The sequence below is a fragment of the Zootoca vivipara genome, chromosome 8 (genome assembly GCF_963506605.1).
Source record: "Zootoca vivipara chromosome 8, rZooViv1.1, whole genome shotgun sequence".
Classification (NCBI taxonomy): Eukaryota; Metazoa; Chordata; class Lepidosauria; order Squamata; family Lacertidae; genus Zootoca; species Zootoca vivipara.
The window spans coordinates 9,667,275-9,691,652 of record NC_083283.1 but is presented as its reverse complement, the minus strand read 5'-3'; the positions used below and the strand labels follow the sequence as shown (position 1 = coordinate 9,691,652).

Sequence of the window (24,378 nt, the reverse complement as noted above, 5' to 3'; positions counted from 1 at the left end):
GCTGTTCTCCAACTGGAGCGCTCACAGGCCAGTGTTTCCCAGTTTTCGGTGTTTATACTACATTTTTAAGGATTTGCCTTGAGAGAGTATTTGAACCTCTTTTGTTGACCACCAGCATTACGCTTTCCATTTTTAAGTTCGGAATAGAGTAGTTGCTTTGGAAGACGATCATCAGGCATCCGTTGCTGATATATTACAATGCTGAAAACCAAATATTGCCCAGCCCTAGTCTATACCCAAGATTCTGTCTAGTGTAAAGGTAAAAAAAAAGTAAAGGACCTCTGGACGGTGAAGTCCAAAGGTGACTATGGGATGTAGCCTTCATCTCACTTTTCAGGCCAAGGCCAAGGGAGCCAAAACTTGTCCATAGACAGTTTTCCAGGTCATGTGGCCAACATGACTAAACCGCTTCTGGCGCAACGGAACACCGTGACGAGTATCCACCGCTTGCCCTACCATTAGGTAAAGCAGTAGGGGACTTTGGAGCTCTCAAATTTCAGTGGCACCCTGTGCAATGCTATAACATGCTGTGCACCCCCCCCCCCAGCTCTCGCTCTCCATTCCACAGCATTGCTGTGGCACCCCCTGCTGCTCTGGAGGAACTCCTACTTCGCTCAATAGAGGCCAGTCCAATTCTGCAACTCTGTGATTCTGTAATTTCTGTATCTTAATCGTTGCCGTCTTGCCTCAAAATCACCAGTGCAATTGGGACTGATCTGGATTGAGAGCCAAGTAGATATGGGCTTTTTAACTGCATGCGTAATTCATTTTTTAAAAAAACCCGTAAATTTTTATATACTTGTAGTTAGGAGGGGAGTTTGAATCCCGCCCCCCTTAAATTGTGAGCCACTTTGAGTCCTGATTCTGGGGGGAAGGCAGGATATATAATGTGGGGAGAAGAGGGTTAGGGGGATATAACACTTTGTCTCCCACTATGGATCATGGCCCCCTATTTGCTTCTATTTCCTTTGCAGATTGAAACTCTCCTGTTCTTGCTACTATCCTGATCCATATCTGAGCTTGCAACCTGTGTGCCAAAATAACTCCTGCACTTTAGGGCACAAATATTGAGCTAGCATCTTGCCGATTTTGGACCAGAATACATTAGCAGCACCCATAGCTGCCAAGTTTTCCCTTTTCTCGCGAGGAAGCCTATTCAGCATAAGGGGAAATCCCTTAAAAAAAGGGATAACTTGGCAGCTATGGCAGCACCATATCCTGCCCTGCTCTCAACTGAAACTCAAGGAAGATGTGACCTTTGAATTTTTATTTCTAAAGGAGAACCAAAGCAAAAATTTTCACCTGCCTCCCTGCCCTCCTTCATTCTCGGTCTGGTCTTTCAAGTACAGTACAGTAAAGTGTGGTCTCAATTTTGCCTCAATGCTGCCCTCTTATGTTTAAAGGTTTATTTTTTCTTGCTTGCTTTTTATGATAAAGTTTTATTAACACTTCTTGCATCACAATAAAAGACGAACTAATTACACGAAAAATGAAAAATGAAAAAAAAGAACAGAGAAAAGATAAAAGAGATGGATAAGTACAGAATCCTCTCTCACAGATACAGTGAGGGGGGGGGAGTATTTGAACCGTGAGAGATCACGGAAACAAAAATGGCCACTGTGCTCTCGTGGGGGGGGGGGGGAATGGGTGTCCTGTTTTTTCCGGGACACTTGTGGGTTATGAGGGCTGCAAATTGTCCATGTGGGAAAGTGAACCAGGAACCCCCCAGTTCCTACATAAATCAAATACTGTTGGCGAAGGAACCCCAAATGGAAGGAGAATCAGAAGCAAAATCTTCCCGTCTCCTCCTGCCCGTAAGGCTGAATTCCTTCTGCCTGACCAAACAGAGAAAGAAGAAAATAAGTTTGGTGACTCTTCTGGGAAAACCTACAAGAATGTTGAGCACTAAGGGCTGCTGCCAACCCAAGCAACTTTTCGACCAAGAAGAATGTATGTGGTCCTTTATTTCTCATTTTAATTAGATGTATGTGGGAATCTGGAACTCAAAAAAGACTTTCCCACATGCTTCCCGCAGACATCTTTACCGTACAATGCAACGAGAAGTCTATCTTGCATCTCAATTAAAAATAGCAGCTTGGTCTAATCCAGTCATAAGTCTCTACAGGCCAGTCTATATATTGCGTCAACAAATGTAGCTCTTTTTTTTTTAAGTGCTCTCTTGTATTTCCTGAATAAGAAAAAAAAAGCACCCCGGTAGCTCTATTTAGAGTTGACAGGTGGTATCCTGTGATGTCTGCCTGCTTGCACAACAGAAACCCACCAAGGCAACAGGACTTGTCGTTTCACTTCTTCCCCTTACAGCCTCTCTGGGTGGTCCCAAAAATTGCTCCTGAAGATCCTACAATCTTCCAGAACAGATTTTGGGGGCCTGGGGGGTGGGGAGAGATGCAGGTGAGGGGAAGAGGTTGGAGAAACCCCATTGCACCCACAGCGCCTGTTCGTGCTATGTTGGATCTCACCCAACGTTTTGTCTTTTGCATCTGGACCAACTAGGCTGGCTGTTGGAATGTGAATAGATGCTAGGAGATGATATATTTAAACGGTATTATCCTTTCTTCCCCACGTTTGTGAGTTCAGCAGGGTACATCCCTTTGCAGCTGAAAAGGGAAGCTTAGATAGGATAGTTTTAGCCTTTCAGTTTAAGTAATCCAGGGATGGATCTACACACAGGAGGGGAAACGCTATCAATAAGTCAGACATTAGAATCAGGGGTCAGCAAACTTTTTCAGCAGGGGGCCGGTCCACTGTCCCTCAGACCTTGTGGGGGGCCGAAACATATTTTGGGGAAAAAAATGGACAAATTCCTATGCCCCACAAATAACCCAGAGATGCATTTTAAATAAAAGGACACATTCTACTCATGTAAAAACACCAGGCAGGCCCCACAAATAACCCAGAGATGCATTTTAAATAAAAGGACACATTCTACTCATGCAACAACACCAGGCAGGCCCCACAAATAACCCAGAGATGCATTTTAAATAAAAGGACACATTCTACTCATGTAAAAACATGCTGATTCCCGGACCGTCCGAGGGCCAGATTTAGAAGGCAATTGGGCCGTATCCGGGCCCCGGGCCTTAGTTTGGGGACCCTGCATTAGATCGTTATAATGAAATTTTTTTAAAAAAAAACCCGATGGAAAAATGTGTATAAAAATTTCCTGCTCTCTGGCACCGTCTGGTGTTGCATGTTTATATCACAGTCAAATCGTTGTTTCTTTACTAATGTAGCTGAGTCCCAGGATGCTTTGCGGCAGACTGGATCCTTCAGTTTCCACCCCTCTTCTCCCCCTTAAAACAATAATCGCACAGACAGTCTTGTAAAAGGGGAAAACAACATTTACTCACTCAGAATGCTTGCTGGAGAGTAACAGACACAGCAGCTTCATTCAGGTGGGCTTAAAATGGTAAATCAATTCCAAACACATGTTTAAGTCTAGCTTAAGATAGAGTCTGAGCTTGGAGCTCAGACTAAATGTCCTCACATTGCTGGCAGAGCAGAAAGAGATCGAAAGAGGAAGAGAACGTGCCCAGGAAGATAGGAGAATAAAAAGCTATGCCCACCCTTGTCAGGACACAGTGGGAGTGTCTCTTACAGAGTTCTCTCTAGCAATTTACAGGAAAACTCTGTGAGATTTGGCTCCTATCGCGTGCCTATCTAGCAAAACATGAATTGTTGGTTTGACTGGGCTTTAAATATCCCACTACATATTAGGAAGTCTCTATTGCCTTTTCGGTGCCTCTTGAAGACCTTTCTCTCCCTGCAAGCCTTCTTTTATGCAGTGCAATTTTTTTCTAGAAAAAGAGGTGCCGGAACACACCACAAACGCCTCCCTTGTTCTCTTATAATGGCAATGGCACCCACCTGAGAGGTGCCAGAACTGAGTTCTGGTGAGTTCTGGCTGCAAAAAAGCACTGCTTTTCTCCCAGTTGGTCTCCCAGTTGGCTATAGACTTGTTTCTCGGGCATTTGAAGTTGTACAGAGTTGTACGAATCAACAAGCGTTCGCTCCGTGTTACAAACACATGTGCACTCGTCCAGACAGCTTGTTCCTGTGTTCAGTGTAATGTGTGAGCAAGCCTATAGCAAAGATGATGGGAGCTGGGAGTACAAGATCAGGAGTCCTGTTGGTTCCCCATCCCTGATACATTGAATGGTGCCTTATTCCTCCAGAGGTATAACATTTTTTAATTCTGATTTTAGTTTGGCTGGTTCATGCTTTTTTTGTTTTGTTTTGGGTTGCAGCTGCTGTTGTTGTGTGGTGGTCAAATTCTTCTATTATAATTTTGATTGCTAAAAGGAGGGTTGCACACAGTGAAGCTTGCAATTGCAGGCTCAGAAAATATTTGCACCACTAGGTGGAGCCGCAGGAAAAGGCAACAGAGCCTGCAGCAAGTACGGTATCTCTTTGTTTTACTACTGTTTACATGGTTGGACAGTGTCCTCGAAACTACCAACATGAGTTTGACCAAACTGCAGGAGGCAGTGGAAGACAGGAGTGCCTGGTGTGCTATGGTCCATGGGGTCACGAAGAGTCGGACACGACTAAACGACTAAACAACAACAACAACAAAATCACTGCCAATTATTTTCAACTGACCCATTCCAATGCTTTGCACAATAGTGAACAACAAAATAAGATTTCCCTTTGCTTTGTCCCTTTGCAACAAAAATGGGTCACTTGCCAAATGTGCCACTTTTCAGTGGCACAACAACTGAGTCAGTTTTAAAAGATGGCAGCTGTGCTTTCCCTCTATCAACAGAAATATAGTGTTCACATCAAAGGAGATAATAGTACAGCTCTATTCTTGCTCCGGTGGGAAGGTAAACGGCATTTCTGTGCGCTGCTCTGGTTCGCCAGAAGCGGCTTAGTCATGCTGGCCACATGACCCAGAAGCTGCCGGCTCCCTCAGCCTATAGACCAAGATGAGCACGCAACCCCAGAGTCGTCCGCGACTGGAACTAATGGTCAGGGGTACCTTTACCTTTATCTTTATTCATGCTTTGGTGAAACCACGCATGGAATACTGTGTGCAGCTCTGGGCACCACAATTTAAGAAGGCTATTGACAAGCTGGCATGTATGCAGATGAAGGCAAGCAAGATTATCACGGGTCTGGAAACCAAGCCTGATGAGGAAGGGTTGAGGGAATTGGGGAGGGTGCCATCTTGTCTGTTATCTTAAGCACTACCAGCTCTACCATTAGGCTGGTTGGGGCAGCCACCACTGTTGGTGGATACTGAGAGATGGGGGCTTCCCCCTACTATTCCCCTAAACTCACCTGCCCTGCAACCCCTATCACAGTCTAATATTCTCAGGTTTTGTGGAGGATCCATCCTTGCCAGTCCAGTTGGGTTTTCTCAATACATTGAGCAAGATTGGATGCTTGTTGTTATTATTATTATTATTAATCTTTACACACAGCTTCCTCATAGCTAGTTATCAACATCCCCAGTGTTACTTGTCTCGATTTGGGATGATTGAGGGATGATTCTGTTGGAGGCTTCTTCTTAATTAAGGTCCCTTTATATACTTACGATTGGAGTTTCAAAATTATTACCATGCAGGGTGGTTGGACGTGGATATAGTCTGTTTCATTCTTATATCGCACGAGCTCCTTGGAGGAAGGATAGAATACTTTGCTTTTGTTTAAGTAAGAAAAAGCAGGGAACTATTATTTGAAAGTATTATTCGGTGATCAATGGGGATCAAAATGAATCGCATGTTCTACGTGACCTTGGATTCACTTCTGGTCTTTAGAAGACTGGATGAAAAGAGAGAGAACCTGAAAACTATTGAAAAATTGCTTTTAAATGCCATTAACAAAGGGAACCAACAAATTCCATTGCTGTGGTGGTGGGAAACTCCTGCCTCTTAAGCAATGGGAATGAAATGTCCTTTCTAGTCCCTATGAAAGTAAAATGATTAACTTTGCAATTGAAGCTTTAATTTTGGCATTAAAGGCCAGACCTTTTAAGGGTGAAAAAGCAAAAGCAGAACACCCACGGTAACTTTAGATCCCAGGAGAGTGAACAAAACGCTATATTCAATTCCTACGATGACGTCCATTCCAGTTCTATCTTCTGAGAATTCTCTCCTGGGGTAATTGTTCGGCAGAAAGGTACTGCAGTCCCCGACAGGTGCAATAAGCTATTCTTCTTGGGAGCCATCCAAACTCACAGGTCAGGTGTAATCTTCTCACAGGAATAAGCAGAGGAAGTAGGTCAGGCCTTGGGCTGATCCCTCCAGAACCGCCCAATGAGCTGGGGAACATGTGCTCAGTGCAATTTACCCAACGGCAAACAATTGTGGCATTGCACCCCTTCCCCATCTTGAAGTGATGAAATTTCCAGACCATCATGGAAAACAAATAAAAGTATGAACTGCAGTGCATTGCGTCCTGATGTTGCTTGTGCATCTAGAGCACGGGTGGAAGACATGTGACTTTGCAAACGTTGTTGGCTTCCAGTTCTCATCTGCCCCAGCCAGCATTGCCAGTTGTCAGGATGATAGGAGCCTCAGTCCAACACCCCCCAGGTTCTCCATTCTTGGTCTAGGCAAAAGTGCTTGCCATGATCAGCCTGGATAGCTCAGTTGGTTAGAGAGCATGGTGCTGATAATGCCAAGGTTGCAGGTTCGAACCCCGTATGGGACAGCGGCATATTCCTGCATTGCAATGGGTTGGACTCGATGATCCTCAGGGTCCCTTCTAACCCTACATTTCTATGATTCTTTGTGACCTCTGAACTCCATTTCCCATGATTCTGCCCTGGGCTTATGAGCAACCCCCCAGATATTTAATATAAAAGCATAAGAAAAGCCTGCTGGATCAGGCCAATGGTCCATCCAGTCCAGCATCCTGTTCTCACAGCGGCCAAACGGATGCCTGCGGGAGACCTGCAAGCAGGATTCGAACACAAGAGCCCTCTCCCCTCCTGTGGTTTCCAGCAACTGGGACTCAGAAGCATTGCTTCCTCCAACTGTGGAGTCTTCAAGCCATCAACAGTCCTCCCCTCCATGAATTTGTCTAATCCTCTTTTAAAGACATCCAAGTTTATGGCCATCCCTGTGGGAGTGAATTCCGCAGGTTAACTACATGCTACACAAAAAAGCACTTTCTTTTATCCGTTCCAACTCTCCTAACATTCAACTTCAAAGGGAACGACTGTTGCAAGGGATTTTTTTTTTTAACTACTGAATTTCAGGCTGGAACATAGGAAGCATCCTTAAACCGGGTCAGGCTATTGATCTGTCCTGCTCAGCATCATAATATTGGATAGAAGCAGTGCTTTCCTGTTAAGCACAATTGTTTAGTTGACATTGAAATGGAAATAACTCTGTGTGTGTTTGAATGTGTATTGCTGAAAGTTTAACTGGAAATTCCATTGGGGTGTACATATACTAAAGCTAAGAAGGGCTCTCTAGGCACCTAGATGGGTTGATAATAAATTGTTGGTGTTCTCTGTTAGCTCTCATGTGGTGTTTAACCTTAGATCTTGTGGAAGAGAAGCGTTCAATTGCAAATTGCCATCTTGGGGAATTGGTCTTAGGTCTTTCACTGGGAGTCACAGAAAACAAAGGATGTGCTTATGAAGTCTCTCTCCTGAAGAGAAAACAGGTTAATGGAGTCTGTGTGGAGAGAGACAGACCTCTGATTCTAGATCTGTTTGGAGTAATCTAATATCTCTAAGAAGATGAGCCTATGCCTGGACAAACATATGATTGTACGCAACTATTTAGATGTGTCACAGTGGCCGGAGTAGGCTACTTCAGAGTAACGACGCTACGCAGCTCTGCATTTTATTCTTTTATTGGTGCTGCGTATTTACAGTGCTAAGTTCATTGCTATTTACACAGAGTAATGTGTTCAGTCGGTATCAGAACCTCCGAATGACTTTTGGCGCGTCTTTCCCCAGCACAAAAGCCTCGGCAGACCCATCCTCTTGCCCCTCCTCTTTCTGCGTAATTCTGGCGTTGGAGGGATGGGTCTTCCCCCCTTACTTGCCCCTTCCTGTCCCACCTGGGACCCTGGCTCCGCTACCTTGCCTGAGCCTCGGACCCGACTTCCTGCTTCCCCACTGGAATCAGAGCTCCCTCTGCTTTCCCCTGTGGTCAGTGCTGGGCTTGAACTCAGGAGGGGAGGGACTTCACGATATCCCCTGTCCCTCACATCCACCCCCCTTCCAAGCTCCCCTTCTCCCCTCCCCAGGTCCCCCCCAGGTGTCGGTGACGACTGGAAGCCTAGGAACTCAGTGCTTTCCGAGCCCGTTGGTGTGAACACCTCCGCCCATTCCTGCGAGGCCCCCCCTTCCGCCTGGGAGGACTGGAATCCCAAAAAGTCCGTGGCGTCTGAGCTGGTGGGGGTAAAAATGTGCTGCCAATCTGCTTCTGCCTCTGACTGGGTGGATCTTGGTGACACCCATATCTCGTCTCCCGATTCCTCAAACTCCGCTTCCCAGCGCCATGGTGAGCTGCTCTCCCGTGCCTCCTCCTCCTCCCCCTCCCTTTCCATGTGCCAGGGCTTGGGTCTGTGGGGGAAGAGGGCGTGAAATTCTTCCACCAAGAATTCCTCCTGTATCTGAGTGGCGGGGACCCATTCATTCTGGGAGGGCGGAGCGTCCTCCCATGCCATGAGGTACTCCAGTCCCCCCACCCCCCTCCGTGAATCAAGGATGGCCGTGGCTTCATTGAGTTGCTCCCTGCCTCCCCTCTCCCCCCCTCCCTCGGGGGTGTGTTCGCTGTCTCGGAGCCTGCTGCTTTCCCTGTACGGCGACAGCAGCGATCTATGAAACACTGGATGCACCCTCATGTCCTCTGGCAGTGCCAGCCTGTATGCCACCGGGTTGACCTGTTGCGTGACTGTGAAAGGACCCAGCCTTCTGGGCGCCAGCTTTTTGCACCTCCCTCTGGTGGGCAGGCCCTCCGAGGACAACCAAACCTTGTCCCCCACCCTGATGACCTCCCCTTGTCGCCTATGGCGATCTGCCCCCCTTTTGTACGCTTCCTTGGCCCTCTCCAAGTGTTCTCTGAGCTGCTGGTGCACCGTCTCCAGTTCCTCTGCCCAATCCTCAGCCTGTGGGCCCTCCTCCTCCTCCTCCCCCTCCCTCTCTGGGAAAGATCTGAGGTCGCGCCCGTAATTGGCCTTAAAGGGCGACACCCCTGTGGAGACGTGCACCGCATTGTTGTAGGCAAATTCTGCCAGTGGCAGTCTATCCACCCAGTCTGTTTGCCGCTGGCTGACGTAGCATCTCAGGTACTGCTGCAGAATGGCGTTGACTCTCTCCGCCTGTCCGTTGGTCTGCGGGTGTCTAGCTGTCGACAAGCTGACCTCCACCTGCAGGAGGTTCATGAGCCGCCTCCAGAACCTGGAAACAAATTGGCGGCCTCTATCCGAAATAACCCTTAAAGGTAATCCATGCAGTCTGAACACGTGGTCCACAAACAGTTTGGCTGTCTCTTCTGCCGAGACCGCCCTGGCACACGGTATAAAGTGGCACATTTTGGACATGAGGTCCACCACCACCAACACTGCGGTCTTGCCCCTGGAAGAAGGCAGATCTGTGATGAAGTCCATGGACACCACTTCCCACGGCCTGTGTGGGGTGGCTAAGGGCTCCAGCAAGCCTGGTGGCGCTGCTCTGACCACCTTTGCCCGCTGGCAGGTGTCACAGCCCCGTACATAGTCTCGAACATCTTCCCGCACCCCTGGCCACCAAAAGTGTCTCATGACTAGGTGGGCGGTTTTGTCCCTTCCAAAATGACCCGCCGTTGGGTTGTCGTGCATCTGCTTGAGGACCGTACGTCTAAGCTGGGTGGTGGGCAGGTAGAGTGCACCCTTGTAGAAAAGCAGCCCCCTGCGTTCTGCAAAGTCTTTTGCCTGCTCCCTCCCCCCTCTCAGCTCTCTGAAGATGCGGTTGGCAAATTCATCCGCTGCCGTCAGTGCTGTGAGTTCTGCCTCGCTCACCACTGCTGCTCCGCAGGACCATGCTGACGGGGGGAAGATGTGCCTGGGTGCTGGTGGCGCCTCCTCCTCCATGTACTCTGGCTTGCGGGAGAGGGCATCCGCCCTGACATTCTGCTCCCCCGGGATGTAGTGGATGGAGAAGTTGAAGTTCGAGAAGAACTCTGCCCACCGTATCTGCCGCTGGTTGAGCACCCTGGCCGTTCTCCAGAACTCCAGGTTCTTGTGGTCTGTGCACACCTGGATGGGGTGCTTTGCGCCCACCAGGAAGTGTCGCCAGTGCTGGAACGCAGCGTAGATCGCAAGAAGTTCCCTATCAAACACTGTGTAGTTGCGTTCAGGCTGTGTCAGCTTCCTGGAGAAGAAGGCACAGGGTCTCCACTCCCTGTTGGCGTCCAGTTGCAACAAAATCGCGCCCACAGCTTTTTCAGAAGCATCTGTCTCAATGCGTAGGGGCGCGTCCTGCACCACATGGAACAGGTTCTGGTCTGAGGCGAACACTCTCTTGAGGCTTTCGAACGCTGCTTGCGCCTCTGGTGTCCACCTGAACTTCTGCTTGCCTCTCAGGCAGTCCGTGATGGGAGCCGTAACGCGAGAGAAGTTCTTGATGAACTTCCTGTAGAAGTTAGCGAAGCCTAGTAGGCGTTGGGCATCTTTGCGCGTCCTGGGGCTGTGCCAGTCCAGGATGGCCTGCACCTTGTCCTTGTCCATCGCCAGCCCCTTGTCTGATAGCTTGTAGCCCAGGAAGTCCACCTCTTTGGTGTGAAACTTGCACTTCTCCAGCTTCACATACAGGTGGTTCTCCTTCAGGCGTTGCAACACCTCTCTGACATCTTTCACATGCTGCACTGGGTCATTCGAGTAGATAAGGATGTCATCTAGGAAGACCAAGCATTTCCTGAAGAGGAGGGACCCCAGGACGTGGTGCATGAAGGCCTGGAAGCATGCTGAGCCCCCTTGCAAACCGAAGGGCATCACCAGATATTCAAAAGAGCCCAGAGGCGTGAACATCGTGGTTTTCCATTCATCTCCTTCCCGGATCCTGATCAAGTTGTACGCCCCCCTTAGGTCCAGCTTGGTGAAAATCTTGCCCCTGCGTGCCGCTGTCAGGAGATCATCCACTCTGGGCATGGGGAAAGCCACTGGCTCTGTCACCGAATTCAGCCGTCTAAAGTCCACCACAAGACGGCGCTGTTGCGTGTCTTTCTTGTCCACCCAGAAGACCGGGCTGCCCCCTGCTGCCTTGCTTTCCCTTATGAACCCCCGCTTGAGGTTCTTGTCGATGAAAGCGCACAGATCCTCCAGCTCCTGGTCTGACATGGCGTACAGCTTGGCTGGGGGTATCGTCGCCCCTGGCACCAGGTTGATCTGGCAGTCAAAAGGCCTGTGCGGGGGTAGGTGGTCGGACTCCGCTTCGCTGAAGACCTCCTGCAGGTCCCAGTACTGCTTGGGTATTGCCACACCCCCTTTGATATGCATGGTGGCCACCGTGGCTATCGGAGGCCCCTCCCCTGGTTGGTGCTGCATGCAATGTTCCAGACAAAAGTCCGACCCAAACGTGATGCACCTCTGGTGCCAACTGATGGAGGGGTCGTGGCGCGCCAGCCAGCTCATGCCCAAGACGATGGGGGGGTCTGAGATGGTGGTGACGTTGAACGCCAGTGTCTCTGAGTGCCTTCCCACCGTCATTCTCATGGGGGGGGTTTGATGTGTGATGGCCCCTCCCAGCAGCTCCCTGCCGTCAATGGTTGCCACGTGCAGAGGAAAATCTAACTGCAAAAGCTGGATTTGGTGCTCTTCTGCAAAGCTTCTCGAGAAGAAGTTGGCGGACGCCCCACTGTCAATTAGGGCGAGGACCGTCAGGGGATAGCCATTTGGGAGCGTTAGCGTCACTTCTAGAACCACTCCTGCTCTGGGAGGGGTGGGCTGGCTCTGCTCCTCTCTGTGCGGGTGGGCGGGCTGGGGCTGTTGTCTGCTGACTGTGCCTGGCTGCTGCCCCTTGTCTCCTGCAGCCAGGCTTTCCCGTTTCCCTGCTGTGGTGCTGCGTCAGTGGGGGAGGGCACCACCGTTCCCGCCTTTCCTTGCCACTCCCTGCGATGTGGGCAGTCTCTGACGAGATGCTGGGGTGAGTTGCAGAGAAAGCAATTCCCGCCCCTTCCCTCCTTGCGTCTTGGCGCCGCTGGGGTTTGAAAAGCCCGCGCGCGCGCGCTATCAATCTGCATGGGCTCCTGGTCCTGGCTGGCTCCAGGCGTGGCTTGAAAGGGTTGTTGAGGGAGTGGCTTCTCCTGCGACCGTGGGAACCAAGCCCGCTTTGCGCGCGTCGCTTGCTTGTCGTTCCACCGGGATTCCTGCCTCACCCCCACCGCCAGAGCCGCTTTGCTCAGCTGATCCATAGTACTGGGCTTTGGACCTCTCGAGAGTTCATCCTTCACGTCCTCGTGCAAACCCAAGTAAAACGCAGCTTGCATAGGAGGCGACTCCAAAACCCACCCCAGTCTGTGCACCAGCATGGTGAATTTCGCCCAATATGCGCGAACTGTCATATTTCCTTGTCGTAAATTATGCAGTTCCTCCTTAGTCTGGTCCAAATGACTATCTGACGAATACATCGTCCTCAAACCTTCTAGAAATTGTTGAACATTTTTCATGCAAGGATTCTTGGTTGCGATTAATGGTCTTAGCCACTCCCTGGCTGCTCCGGTAAGATGTTCCACAATAAACGCTACTCTGTGCTCATCATCGGGGAACTCATTCTGGTGCAGCTCAAGAGCATACACGATCTCAGTCTCAAAGCCATGATATTCCCTCGGGTCTCCATTGAACTTGCTTACAAGGGTCCCTGCTCTCCTTCCTGGCAGCACTTGGACTTGGGGAGCCCCTCCCGCCTTGTCTTTCTCTGCATCTAGCTTGCTTTGGAGGTCTACCGCCACCGCCCTTAATTGCTGCTCTCTTTCCTGAAGCGCTCTCACCTGTTCCGCAAGTTGTAGCCGGTCTTCCTGGACCTTCTTAGTCTCTTCTTTTGCTGCCTTTAATTCTCCCTGTGCCTGCAGATGCAGCTTCTGCAGCTCCTCTTGTGCTTGTTCAGCGAGCTGCCGCCATTTCTCCGCCTCTGACACGCTCATCCCGGCAACTCCAAAGTAGCCCAAAAAGATTCGGAGGTTGCTGTCACAGTGGCCGGAGTAGGCTACTTCAGAGTAACGACGCTACGCAGCTCTGCATTTTATTCTTTTATTGGTGCTGCGTATTTACAGTGCTAAGTTCATTGCTATTTACACAGAGTAATGTGTTCAGTCGGTATCAGAACCTCCGAATGACTTTTGGCGCGTCTTTCCCCAGCACAAAAGCCTCGGCAGACCCATCCTCTTGCCCCTCCTCTTTCTGCGTAATTCTGGCGTTGGAGGGATGGGTCTTCCCCCCTTACTTGCCCCTTCCTGTCCCACCTGGGACCCTGGCTCCGCTACCTTGCCTGAGCCTCGGACCCGACTTCCTGCTTCCCCACTGGAATCAGAGCTCCCTCTGCTTTCCCCTGTGGTCAGTGCTGGGCTTGAACTCAGGAGGGGAGGGACTTCGCGATATCCCCTGTCCCTCACAAGATGCATCATTATTTGATTTTGTATCTGTTTTGAAAAAAGTTCTGCAAGTGAAACTTTTCAATTATGGGTCTGGAGAATTTTTATTCCAATAAGAGTCAGTATTTAGGCATATAAAGAGTCAGTTTTTAGCCGTTTCAGCTGCTTCAAGCTGTGCAATATTAATACAGTCGTACTTTGGAAGTCGAACGGAATCCGTTCCGGAAGTTTGTTCAACTTCCAAAGCATTTGGAAACCAAAGTGCAGCTTCTGATTGGCTGCAGGAAGCTCCTTTGGACGTTCAGGTTCCAAAGAACGTTCACAAACTGGAACACTCACTTCTGGGTTTGCAACATTTGGGAGCCAAAATGTCTGAGTACCAAGGCATTTGGGATCCAAGGAACGACTGTATCTGCAATATTCCTCTCCCCTGCCCTTGTTGAAATACCTTGATAATAGTGCCGTGGGTTCCAGCACAAAATGGCTGTCGTGGGCAGTGGGGAAAAGACATGGCAGAGAAGAACCATAGCTCAGTGGTAGAGCATCTGCATTGCAAGTGGGTCCTGAGTTCAACTCCTGGCATCACCAGGTAGGGCTGAGAGAGACTCCTGCCCTGGAGAGCTGCTGCCAGTCAGTGTAGACAATACTGAGCAAGACTCTGTATGAGTCCTAGGTTTCTATGTTCTCCATACCAGCACTGGGTAGATCTGTGGAGAGATTAGTGAACCTGTCACTGGATCCCTGAAGGCTTCATGAGTTTTCCTGCTATGCTTTTTCTTCTTTTCTTACCCAGGTCTTTGCCCAGAACATCACCACGGCCACGGCTACCATGTCACCCCCTGCCACCTCCTCCGCGACCGAGGCTTACGCGCGGACGCAGTACTGTAAGTGGCCGTGCGAATGTCCGAAGACGCCGCCCGTCTGCCCGGCGGGTGTCAGCCTGATGATTGACGGCTGTGAGTGCTGCAACACATGTGCCAAGCAGTTGGGGGAGAATTGCACCGAGGCAGACACTTGCGACGTCCACAGGGGGCTGTACTGTGACTACAGCAGAGACAGACCTAGGTACGAAATAGGAGTGTGTTCACGTAAGTGATGTACTTCTTTCATACGGGTCATGGCGCTTCCTGTCGGTCTGAACGTGTCCCAGGCTGTTTCTTCTCTTAAAGTAGACTGAGAAAGGCAGGCTATTCAGTGGCACCTCGGTTTTTTAACATCTCCGTGGACGAACATTTCGGTTTTCGAAACGCCGTAAACCCGGAAGTAAACGCTTCGGTTTTCGAACACGCCTCAGACATTGAACATGCTGCGTAGCTTCTGCTGAGTGCAAGATCCTGAGGCCTAGCTGTCGGCTACTGAGTTTTCGGTTGTCAAATGTTTCAGAACTCGAACGGTCTTCCGGAACGGATTACGTTCGAAAACCAAAGGTGCCACTGTAAATGCATTAAATAAAATGATAATAACCACAACAATAATGCTGTAAAGCATTGTCAGGGTTTAGTTTTCTTCCTCTTTGTGACCCTTTGCTTCTGGATTTGCCTTGTTCCACTCTAGCAACATCTGGCGACGTTGCTTCTTTTTATTTTTATTTATGTCAGAGGTTTTCAACCCTTTTGAGTCCATGATTCCCTTGACCAACTACATTTTTTCTGCGGCACCCCTGTGGGGCTCAGGAGCCCAGTTATGTCATCTCTTGCCTGCAGAACTAGGAGCCTCTCACTCTTTTTCGAACACCCTCCCTTGTTCCCTCAGACTCCTCTCCTTGGGAGTCCTCCAGGCAGCTGCAATTGCCGACCCTTGTCTCTGAGCTGCCCCCCACCCCCACCCCCACCCCAAAGAGAGGTGCCTCCTCACACTGCCCCACAGGCGCCTGGGAAGCACCCCCTGGCCAGCCCCAGAGGCACCATTCACCTGGGGAGCTTGTAGCCAGGGTTGCTGCAACAAACAGGGGGTTGGACTGGATGGCCCTTGTGGTCTCTTCCAACTCTATGATTCTATGATTCTAAACAGCTGTGCAAGCTTTTGGGAGGGAGAGATGTGAGGGGACATCAGAGGAGGGAGGGAGGGAGGGAAGGAAAGAGGGACAGAGGCCAGAAGCCCTGACCATCATTCAAGGCACCTCAGGGTGCCATGGCACATTGGTTGAAAACCACTGTTTTATGCATTTTCCAGTTTTCATTTTACACCATACATATTTCATATTACATTGTTTCTGTGCAGATTTCCCAGTCTGACTTCAGTGGCATTCTAACAAAGCCTTAATTTGCTGCATCTGCATTAATTCTCCACCCTTTTTTATTTCCGTCATTTTCTACTGTTGTTCAAAGAATTACCCCTACTTGCAGGTTTACTGTAATGCCATTTCTTTTGAGATATTCTATAAGGTATTCCCACTCCCTCCTTTGTCTTCCCAATTCTGGGCTGCATCAGTAGGAGTATAGCATCTAGATCAAGGGAAGTAATAGTACCACTGTATTCTGCTCTGGTCAGACCTCACCTGGAGTACTGTGTCCAGTTCTGGGCACCACAGTTCAAGAAGGATACTGACAAGCTGGAATGTGTCCAGAAGAGGGCAACCAAAATGGTCAAAGGCCTGGAAACGATGCCTTATTAGGAACGGCTTAGGGAGCTGGGTATGTTTAGCCTGGAGAAGAGAAGGTTAAGGGGTGATATGATAGCCATGTTCAAATATATTAAAGGATGTCATATAGAGGAGGGAGAAAGGTTGTTTTCTGCTACTCCAGAGAAGCGGACACGGAGCAATGGATTCAAACTACAAGAAAGAAGATTCCACCTAAAAATTAGGAGGAGCTTCCTGACAGTAAGAGCTGTTTGGCAGTGGAATTTGCTGCCAAGAAGTGTGGTGGAGTCTCCTTCTTTGGAGGTCTTTAAGCAGAGGCTTGACAGGCATATGTCAAGAATGCTTTGATGGTGTTTCCTGCTTGGCAGGGGGTTGGACTGGATGGCCCTTGTGGTCTCTTCCAACTCTATGATTCTATGATTCAATGATTCATCTGAGTTCCTTATTTGGCTGTCATGTTTGCTAATTCTGTGAGCTTTATCAATTTGTACAAGCATTTTTCATCTTTTCACACTTCTTCTTTTTCTTCTTAGCATCATTTCTTTGTTGCTTTGGGTGTTCCAGCTCACGGTTAAATTCAGACCAAAATATTTATTGCACGCTGTTCCAGAAAATTCAAGTTCCCAACCAATTTGTAAGGTTTGAGGTTACACAGTAAACACTCCAAGTGTCGAAATAGGATCACCGGGGTATTGAAAACCTGGTTTGGCTTTGAAGCCATGCAAAACATTGGCAAACCCAGGAGGGGGGAAACATGCAGATCTGCTTACAACTTGATCTCAAGTTTGGGAATTTCCCCCTGTATTTAAAACAAAATCCAACAAGCACAGCACCCCCCTCACACACCCACACTCCTAAATGGGCAGGATCATTGTAGTAAAAGTGCAAAAACTCAATGGCTCAGTCCCATTTTTGTCTGCAGTTGAAACAGGATATTCTATGAAAACTGCAGGAGCTGTGTGTGTTCCTGTGGGAGAGAAATAAAGCAAAAACAAACTACTAGTTCCATACTGTAAGCATTTGTACAAACACCTGTGAACTCGAGACAAAAGGGGTTGGCTTTGAAAGTCTGTGATTTCACAAGTCGTAACCTGCACTGTGGATTTCATATTACCTTGGGAAGGGCTGTAGTTCAGCTTTGGAAACCCTGGAGAGAACCAGTGTCCTTCAATGTACTGTAGACCATACTGAGCCAGAGGGATCAATTCTTTGGCTCAGTATAAGGGCTCACCCACAGTTACCTTTTGCCCCACACTTTATAGGCATGAGTCCACACTTTTAACGCTCTGCGTCTGAGCACTTTTCGGAGATCCCCGCTCCCGCCCCTTAACCCAGGAAAAACCTCTCTTTAATGCCAAATCGGAACAAAGGGAAATTTGGGTTTCCAGTAGATTGTCATTCACTCTGAATGAGTTGCTAAAAAGTGTGGGATAACCAACATGCTTAAGTCTAATTAATTCATGAAAGGATTAATGCCATAGAGTAAGCTGTCCTGCCAGGCTTAGCTAGATCACTTCACTTCACCTTGGGAGAAAGGAAGTCAATATATTCTTCCTTCGGTCTACCATGTGAACTCCTGCATGGAAACAGGTCTGGGCTGGTTGCTCCAAGCTCAGACTGCATGGCTTTTACAAGCCATTATTGTGTTCCTGTACCAATAATTTAGGAATTTTCACCAAGTTGTAATGCATGGTAAAGGTAAAGGTAAAGGGACCCCTGACCATTAGGTCCAGTCGTGACCGACTCTGGGGTTGCGCGCTCATCTCGCATTATTGGCCGAGGGAGCCGGCGTATAGCTTCCAGGTCATGTGGCCAGCATGACAAAGCCGCTTCTGGTGAACCAGAGCAGCACATGGAAACGCCGTTTACCTTCCCGCTGTAGCGGTTCCTATTTATCTACTTGCATTTTGACGTGCTTTCGAACTGCTAGGTTGGCAGGAGCTGGGACCAAGCAACGGGAGCTCACCCCATCACAGGGATTCGAACTGCCAACCTTCTGATCAGCAAGCCCTAGGCTCAGTGGTTTAACCACAGCACCACCTGGGTCCTGCATGTAAAAGCACCTGAATCTCACCATGCAAGTACTAACTGGGGACTATTTAAAGGCGGGGTTTTTTTGGGTTTTTTTTAAAGAATTATGCACAGAACATGAATAAGGATTTCTCCCTTCCTCATTAGAAGCTGGGGTCCAGCTGTGAAACTGAAAGGTGGGAGATGTAGCATTGTAGCATAATTCAGCCCGGGCACTGAGGTCCAGCTCCGAGGGCCTTCTGCTGGTTCCTCCACTGCAGGAAGTGAGGTTACAAGGAACCAATCAGAGGGTAGCAGCACCCGCCCTGTGGAATGCCCTCCCATCAGGTGTCAGGGAAATAAACAACTATCTGACTTTTAGAAGACATCTGAAGGCAGCTCTGTTTAGGGAAGTTGTTAATATTTGATGTTCGATTGTGCTTTTAACTCTTTTGGGATCCGCCCACAGTGGCTGGGGAAACCCAGCCAGATGGGCAGGGTATTAATAATAATAATGATGATGATAATAATAATAATAATAATAATTTGTTGTTGTTGTTGTTGTTGTTGTTGTTGTTGTTGTTGCCAATGGAGCTGGCTTTAACATTCCTAGAGGATAATGCTGTTGGCTCCTAGTCACAATGGTTAGATGCTCCTTACATGATCAGGGGCCGCATGCCTCTGGATACCAGTTGCAAACTGGGAAATAATGAGAGAAAGAACTACCTGCCCTTGTGCTCTACCTGTTGGGCTTCTTTTCTCCAGGGAAGAAAGAAATCTGTGTAAATCAGATGGGTACTTACAATCCATATATCTCACTGCCTTCTGGAAATGTCATTGTTTCACCAAGTTTTAATTAGAGAATTAAACTGGCTATTACTACTACTACTACTACTACTACTACTACCGCCAAACCTCGGTTCCCGAAAACCTCTGTTATCATACTTTTTGGCTCCCAAACAGTAAGTGTTCTGGCTTTCGAACGTTTTTTGGAAGCCAAACGTTCGACACAACTTCCGCTTGAGTGCAGGAAGCTCCTTCAGCCAATCGGAAGCCCCACCTAGGTTGTCAAACGTTTTGGAAGCTGAACAGGCTTCTGGAAAGGATTACGTTTGACAATCAAGGTTTGACTGTGTTGTTGTTGTTGTTGTTGTTGTTAGGCCCCATACCCGTAGGTTTCAGGGCGGTTCACAACATAAAATTTGACAAATTTATGTTATGGTATTTCTGCATGTTTACGATTTTACATTGCAGTGTTTAATTTATTGTACCCCGCCTTGGTAATTTAAGGAGTGGGCAGTTTACAAAAGTGCTTATAAGTAAATAGATAACCTGCCCTTGCCTGGTGCTGTGTTAGAAGGGAGGGAGGGAGGGAGGGAGGGAGGGAGGGAGGGAGGGAGGGAGGGAAGGGAGGAAAACCTGTGTACTGTATTCAAAACCTGATCGTTGCTGTAAGTTGATGTCAGATGTCATTTGAGCCTGGGCTTTTAGAACTCTCTCTCTCTTGATGTATTTCCCCGCTTCCTTTTGTAGAAATTGTCGGCCTCGACTGCATCCTCGATGGGGTCAGGTACAAGAACGGACAGTCCTTCCAGCCCAATTGCAAGTACAATTGCACCTGCATCGGAGGAGCCGTGGGCTGCGTCCCCACCTGCAGAGACTCCAAGCCGCCCCTCATTTGGTGCCCCAACCCCAAACAGATTAAGTTGAAGGGGCAGTGCTGCGAACAGTGGGTCTGCGACGACTCCAAGAAAATCAGAAAGACCTCCCCACGGCACATCTCCTCTGCAGGTATTGGCGGTGTGCGCGCGTGTGTGTAGCAACTTTCTAAGACTTCGGAGGAAGAAAGCTCCCCACAGCTTTTAGGGGCAAACTCCCTGCAGCATGGAGTTCCAGGTGTAACTTGTTCCACCCTTTCTCTGCAACGAAAACAAATCGAAACCAACAGCCACTTGAGGGCTGGGCGTGGAGGGAATTGAGAAGAGGTGCTTAATTTTTTACCTGCTGGCCCTTTTCTAGCTCAACATCTACCCCAGGCTTCCTCAAACTTGGCCCTGCAGATGTTTTTGGCCTACAACTCCCAAGATCCCTAGCTGGCAGGACCAGGGTGTTGAGACATTCACCGAAACTGGGGAGCCGACAGCACCCCTTCTTGTTCTCTCCCTCCAGGAGCCGGTGTCTCAAGCGGAACACGACCCAGGGACCGCAGTAGATGGGCACATAATTAGCAGAGCTTATCCACGCAGTGCTAGCGGAGAGGATGAGGCAGATGAGAGGCATCCTGCATTTTCATTAGCAGTTTATTTACAGCATTCTAAGTACACTTAGAAGAGAGAGCGAGTGGTGCTTCTCCTCCTTCTATAGTAACAGCATTACAGCAATCCAGCAATCAGCATGGCTGCAGAGCTAAGAGCAAAGAGCTACATGGCTAAGAGCAAAGAGCTACATGGCTACTAACTCATACAGCAAACTCAGCATATATCAGAAACGCCTAGACATGTGACACACTACCTCAGCAACATGTCTAACCCTTAAGGTATAATGCTTAAGGTGGAACTGAATTTACTAACACAGGGGTCAGGGATGGTGGGAATTGTAGTCTCAAAACATCTGGAGGGCCGAGTTTGAGGAAGCCTGATCTACCCTTCTAAGGTGGTTTTCCTCAAGCAGGGAAAAAGGCAGGAAGCTGTATTATACAGGGGCAGAGCACTGGTTCATTTAGCTCATATTTAAGGCCACATTCGCACTATGCATTTAAACAAGCATCGTACCATTTTCAGCAGACATGGCTCCCCCCCCCCCCAAGAATCCTAGGAACTGTAGTTTGTTAAGGGCCCTGTGAGTTGTTAGGAGACCCCGAGTCCCCTCGCAGAGCTACAATTGCCAGAGTGGTTTAAAAGAAAAGAAAAGAAAAGAAAAGAAAAACCAAAAAACACCAGAATGCCTATGAAACAGGGGAATATCCAGGAATCCTTGTCTTGTCTTCCTGTGCCAGCATCCATCAGTGCCAGGTTCTTTTGTCCGCCAACCCAATCATCTTCATTAGACATTTAGAAGATTATTTCATGCCACTCTTCTAAGCAATGCGACAGACAGAAAAATACAAGAGAAGATGAAGAAATTAGAAAAGAATGTACTACGGCACTGACAATACTGAATAGGACTTGTATTTTGTACATACTGGACTTGGTGGTCAACTGGAAAGCTACATTTTAACATATTATGTCACGATGCTGATTTTGACATTATAAGAAGCTGTATCTGATTTTTGAGAAGTAGTTTCTAGTAAATAGCTTTGCAATTGTTACTATACGGCATATTACGTTTATGTGTTTTTCTTCTTCTTTCAATTAGAGTGGTTTAACAGCCAATTCATCTTCACAGGGAACTCTGTGCCATTCCTGAGGATGGCACATAAGCTCACCTAATGCCATGTGTTCCTTTCCTCTCTCTTTTTTTTTACAGTTTACGAAGGGGAAATTGAGTCGTGGCAGAAAAACTGCATCCTCCACACCTCTTCCTGGAGCCCCTGCTCAAAGACCTGCGGGATGGGCACGTCCCAAAGAATCTCGAACGAGAACGACCAGTGCCGCCCGACAAAAGAGACCCGGCTCTGTAACATGCGCCCATGTGAAGAGGACATCGCCAAGCACATTAAGGTACGGGATAATACAGGCACAAGTCCTGCTTGTAGGATTGCTCTTGTTTCCCCAACCACCCACAAGATGCTCCCACAATTTCTCTGGGATGCCCACTCACTTTTTATGGCATTTCCAGATGATGCCAGTTCTAAGTCCTTGCCTTCTAGTGTTTTTCCGCATTCCCTTCCTGGGTGTTTTGAGACCAGAGTGGTCACTTACAGAGGCTATCCAATTGCAGCTTTATCCTGTCCAAAGAGCTGGACAACATGATGGGGTATCAGGCTTCAGGGAATCGGCTTCCTTTCCCCCCTTTGGCAGTAGATAAGCAGAACAAAGAGAAAGGAGTCTCTTACCAGTTAGAAACTTTAATGATCACAGCGAGAGAACAAAGAATCCATTCCTAGGAATGATGGTGCTCCCAATTAAGGGTTCCACCCACTTCTTCCCTAGTCACCCACGTCACTACCGCATCTTGTAACCTGATCTCACAACCACTGTGCTTTCTGTGCCGCCACCTTATCTGCTCTTCTTGACCTTGGGCTAAGCAGATGCTTTCCAGCCACAGTGAGTCTGTTAACTCCCCCCCCCCCCCGTGCTTCTCCTCCTAGCTGTTCCCCATCCAGTACTTCCCAGCTTCTGCCTTCTGAACTATGTCCCTCTGCAAACCACTGTTCCAAATCTGTACTGTGGGAAGATTCAGGATCCTCAGCAGGAGCAGGGGGAGGGGGAGGCTCTCACCATTCCTCCTCAATGCAGCCCTCCTCAGCATGGTCCCTGACATGGGGGCACAGAGGATTCTGGGACTTGTGGTTTAATCAAGGGATTTCACAACTGGGAAGGAAGACTGCATAACCCAGGGATAGTCTACCTATAGCCCTCTAGATGTTGTTGGACTCTAGCTCCCATAAATCCCAGCCAGCATGGCCAATGGTCAGCGATGAAGACAGCTGAGAGTTTCTAGCACTTTCCAGCCTCCTTATAGTTCTTGGAGAAGTTTTGTTCTGTTTTTAATGTTCTGTTGAAAGCCGCCCAGAGTGGCTGGGGAAACGCAGCCAAATGGGCGGGGTAGAAATAATAAATTATTATGAGTATTATTATTACTGGAGGCATAAATAAAAACGTTAATCGATCAAGTTGATTGCTATCATCTCTCTCTCTCTTTCTCTCTCGTGTTGTTTCTAGCCTGGAAAGAAATGCTTAGCAGTGTACAGGAGGCAGGAGCTGATGAACTATACTCTGTCTGGATGTGTGAGCAAGGCAGCTTACCGGCCGAAATACTGTGGCATCTGTGTGGACAATCGCTGCTGTACTCCTTACAAGTCAAAGACCATCGACGTGAGCTTCGAGTGCCCAGATGGGACGGGGTTCTCCAAGAAAGTCATGTGGATCAACGCCTGTTTTTGCAACCTGAGCTGCAAGAACCCCAACGACATTTTCGCCGACTTAGCTCATTATCACGATTACTCTGAAGTCGCTAATTAAGTTGGCTGGGTATGATGGCATGCACAGGGAGGGAGGGAGGGAGGGAGGGAGGGAGGGAGGCGGGCGAGAGGCGACTCCTACGTTTTATTGCTCTGATTTTACAGAGGGTCGAAAATAAAAGAGAGAATCTTCCGTCTGCTGTATGTGAAAGCAAAACCATTTGTTGATTTAAATCCTCCCCCCCCCCTTTTTCTTCTAATCATCCTGGCCTAAGTCTGCTTTGATTCCACATGTCATTTCAAATGGTCTTTTAGCAATAGGGTGTTCTGCCGGGTGCCCTGGTTCTCAAATATTTCTGTTCTCCTGGCTCCAGGGTAGACCTTTTGATTTATTATTTCCTTTGAGCTTTTGAAGCAGAGGTTGGATGGCCATCTGTCATGGATGCTTTAGATGAGATTCCTGCATTGCAGGGGGTTGGACTAGATGACCCCAGGGTCCCTTCCAACCAACTCTAAGATTCTATTACTCCTTTTAAAGTGCAGGGCTTCATCTACATAAAACACTTCTTGCCCGTTTACAGCGGTACCTTGGTTTACAACCATAATCTGTTCTGGAGGTCCGTTTGTAAACCAAAACAGGTTGTAACCCAAGGCACGCTTTCGCCAATGGGGCCTCCAAATTTTTTTTGTTCGTAATACAAAAAAAATGGGTTGTAATCCAAAAAAAGCTTGCAAACCGGGATATGCACTTCCGGGTTTGACGTGTTTGTAATCCAAAACGTAATCCAAGACGAATGGAAACCAAGCTACCACTGTATTTTCCTTAAACAGGATTTCTATACTGCTTGATCCTCAAAACCTCTAAATGCTTCACATTAAATAGACAATAAAATGTACCAATTAAATCAGATGTTGAAACAAGTTGGCTTATAAATATAAATAAGATCAGCCATTTTAGACACACACAGACAGACACAAAACTTTTAAAAAAATGCATTTTAAACTGCATGCCAAATAATAATACAATAATAATTATTTATTATTTATACCCCGCCCATCTGGTCCGTCCCCCCCCCCCCCGCCGCCACTCTGGGCGGCTTCCAACACACATTAAAATATCACAGATTAAAAGCTTCCCTAAACAGGGCTGCCTTTAGGTTTTTTCTAAATGC

The 24,378-nt window shown here is 48.2% G+C and overlaps 1 protein-coding gene across 2 annotated transcripts in view; it reads left to right on the top strand.

The window, feature by feature from the left end:
• Positions 1 to 23,294, top strand: part of CCN4 (cellular communication network factor 4) — a 34,583-nt gene extending 11,289 nt beyond the window's left edge. For both annotated transcript variants that reach the window (XM_035126163.2, XM_035126164.2), the window contains exons 2-5: positions 14,347 to 14,641; positions 19,678 to 19,935; positions 21,610 to 21,803; positions 22,968 to 23,294. In XM_035126163.2, coding sequence (XP_034982054.2) covers positions 14,347 to 14,641; positions 19,678 to 19,935; positions 21,610 to 21,803; positions 22,968 to 23,267 — 1,047 coding nt within the window. In that variant the 3' untranslated portion in view covers positions 23,268 to 23,294. The remainder of the gene's footprint in view (positions 1 to 14,346; positions 14,642 to 19,677; positions 19,936 to 21,609; positions 21,804 to 22,967) is intronic.
• Positions 23,295 to 24,378: the final 1,084 nt, after the last annotated feature.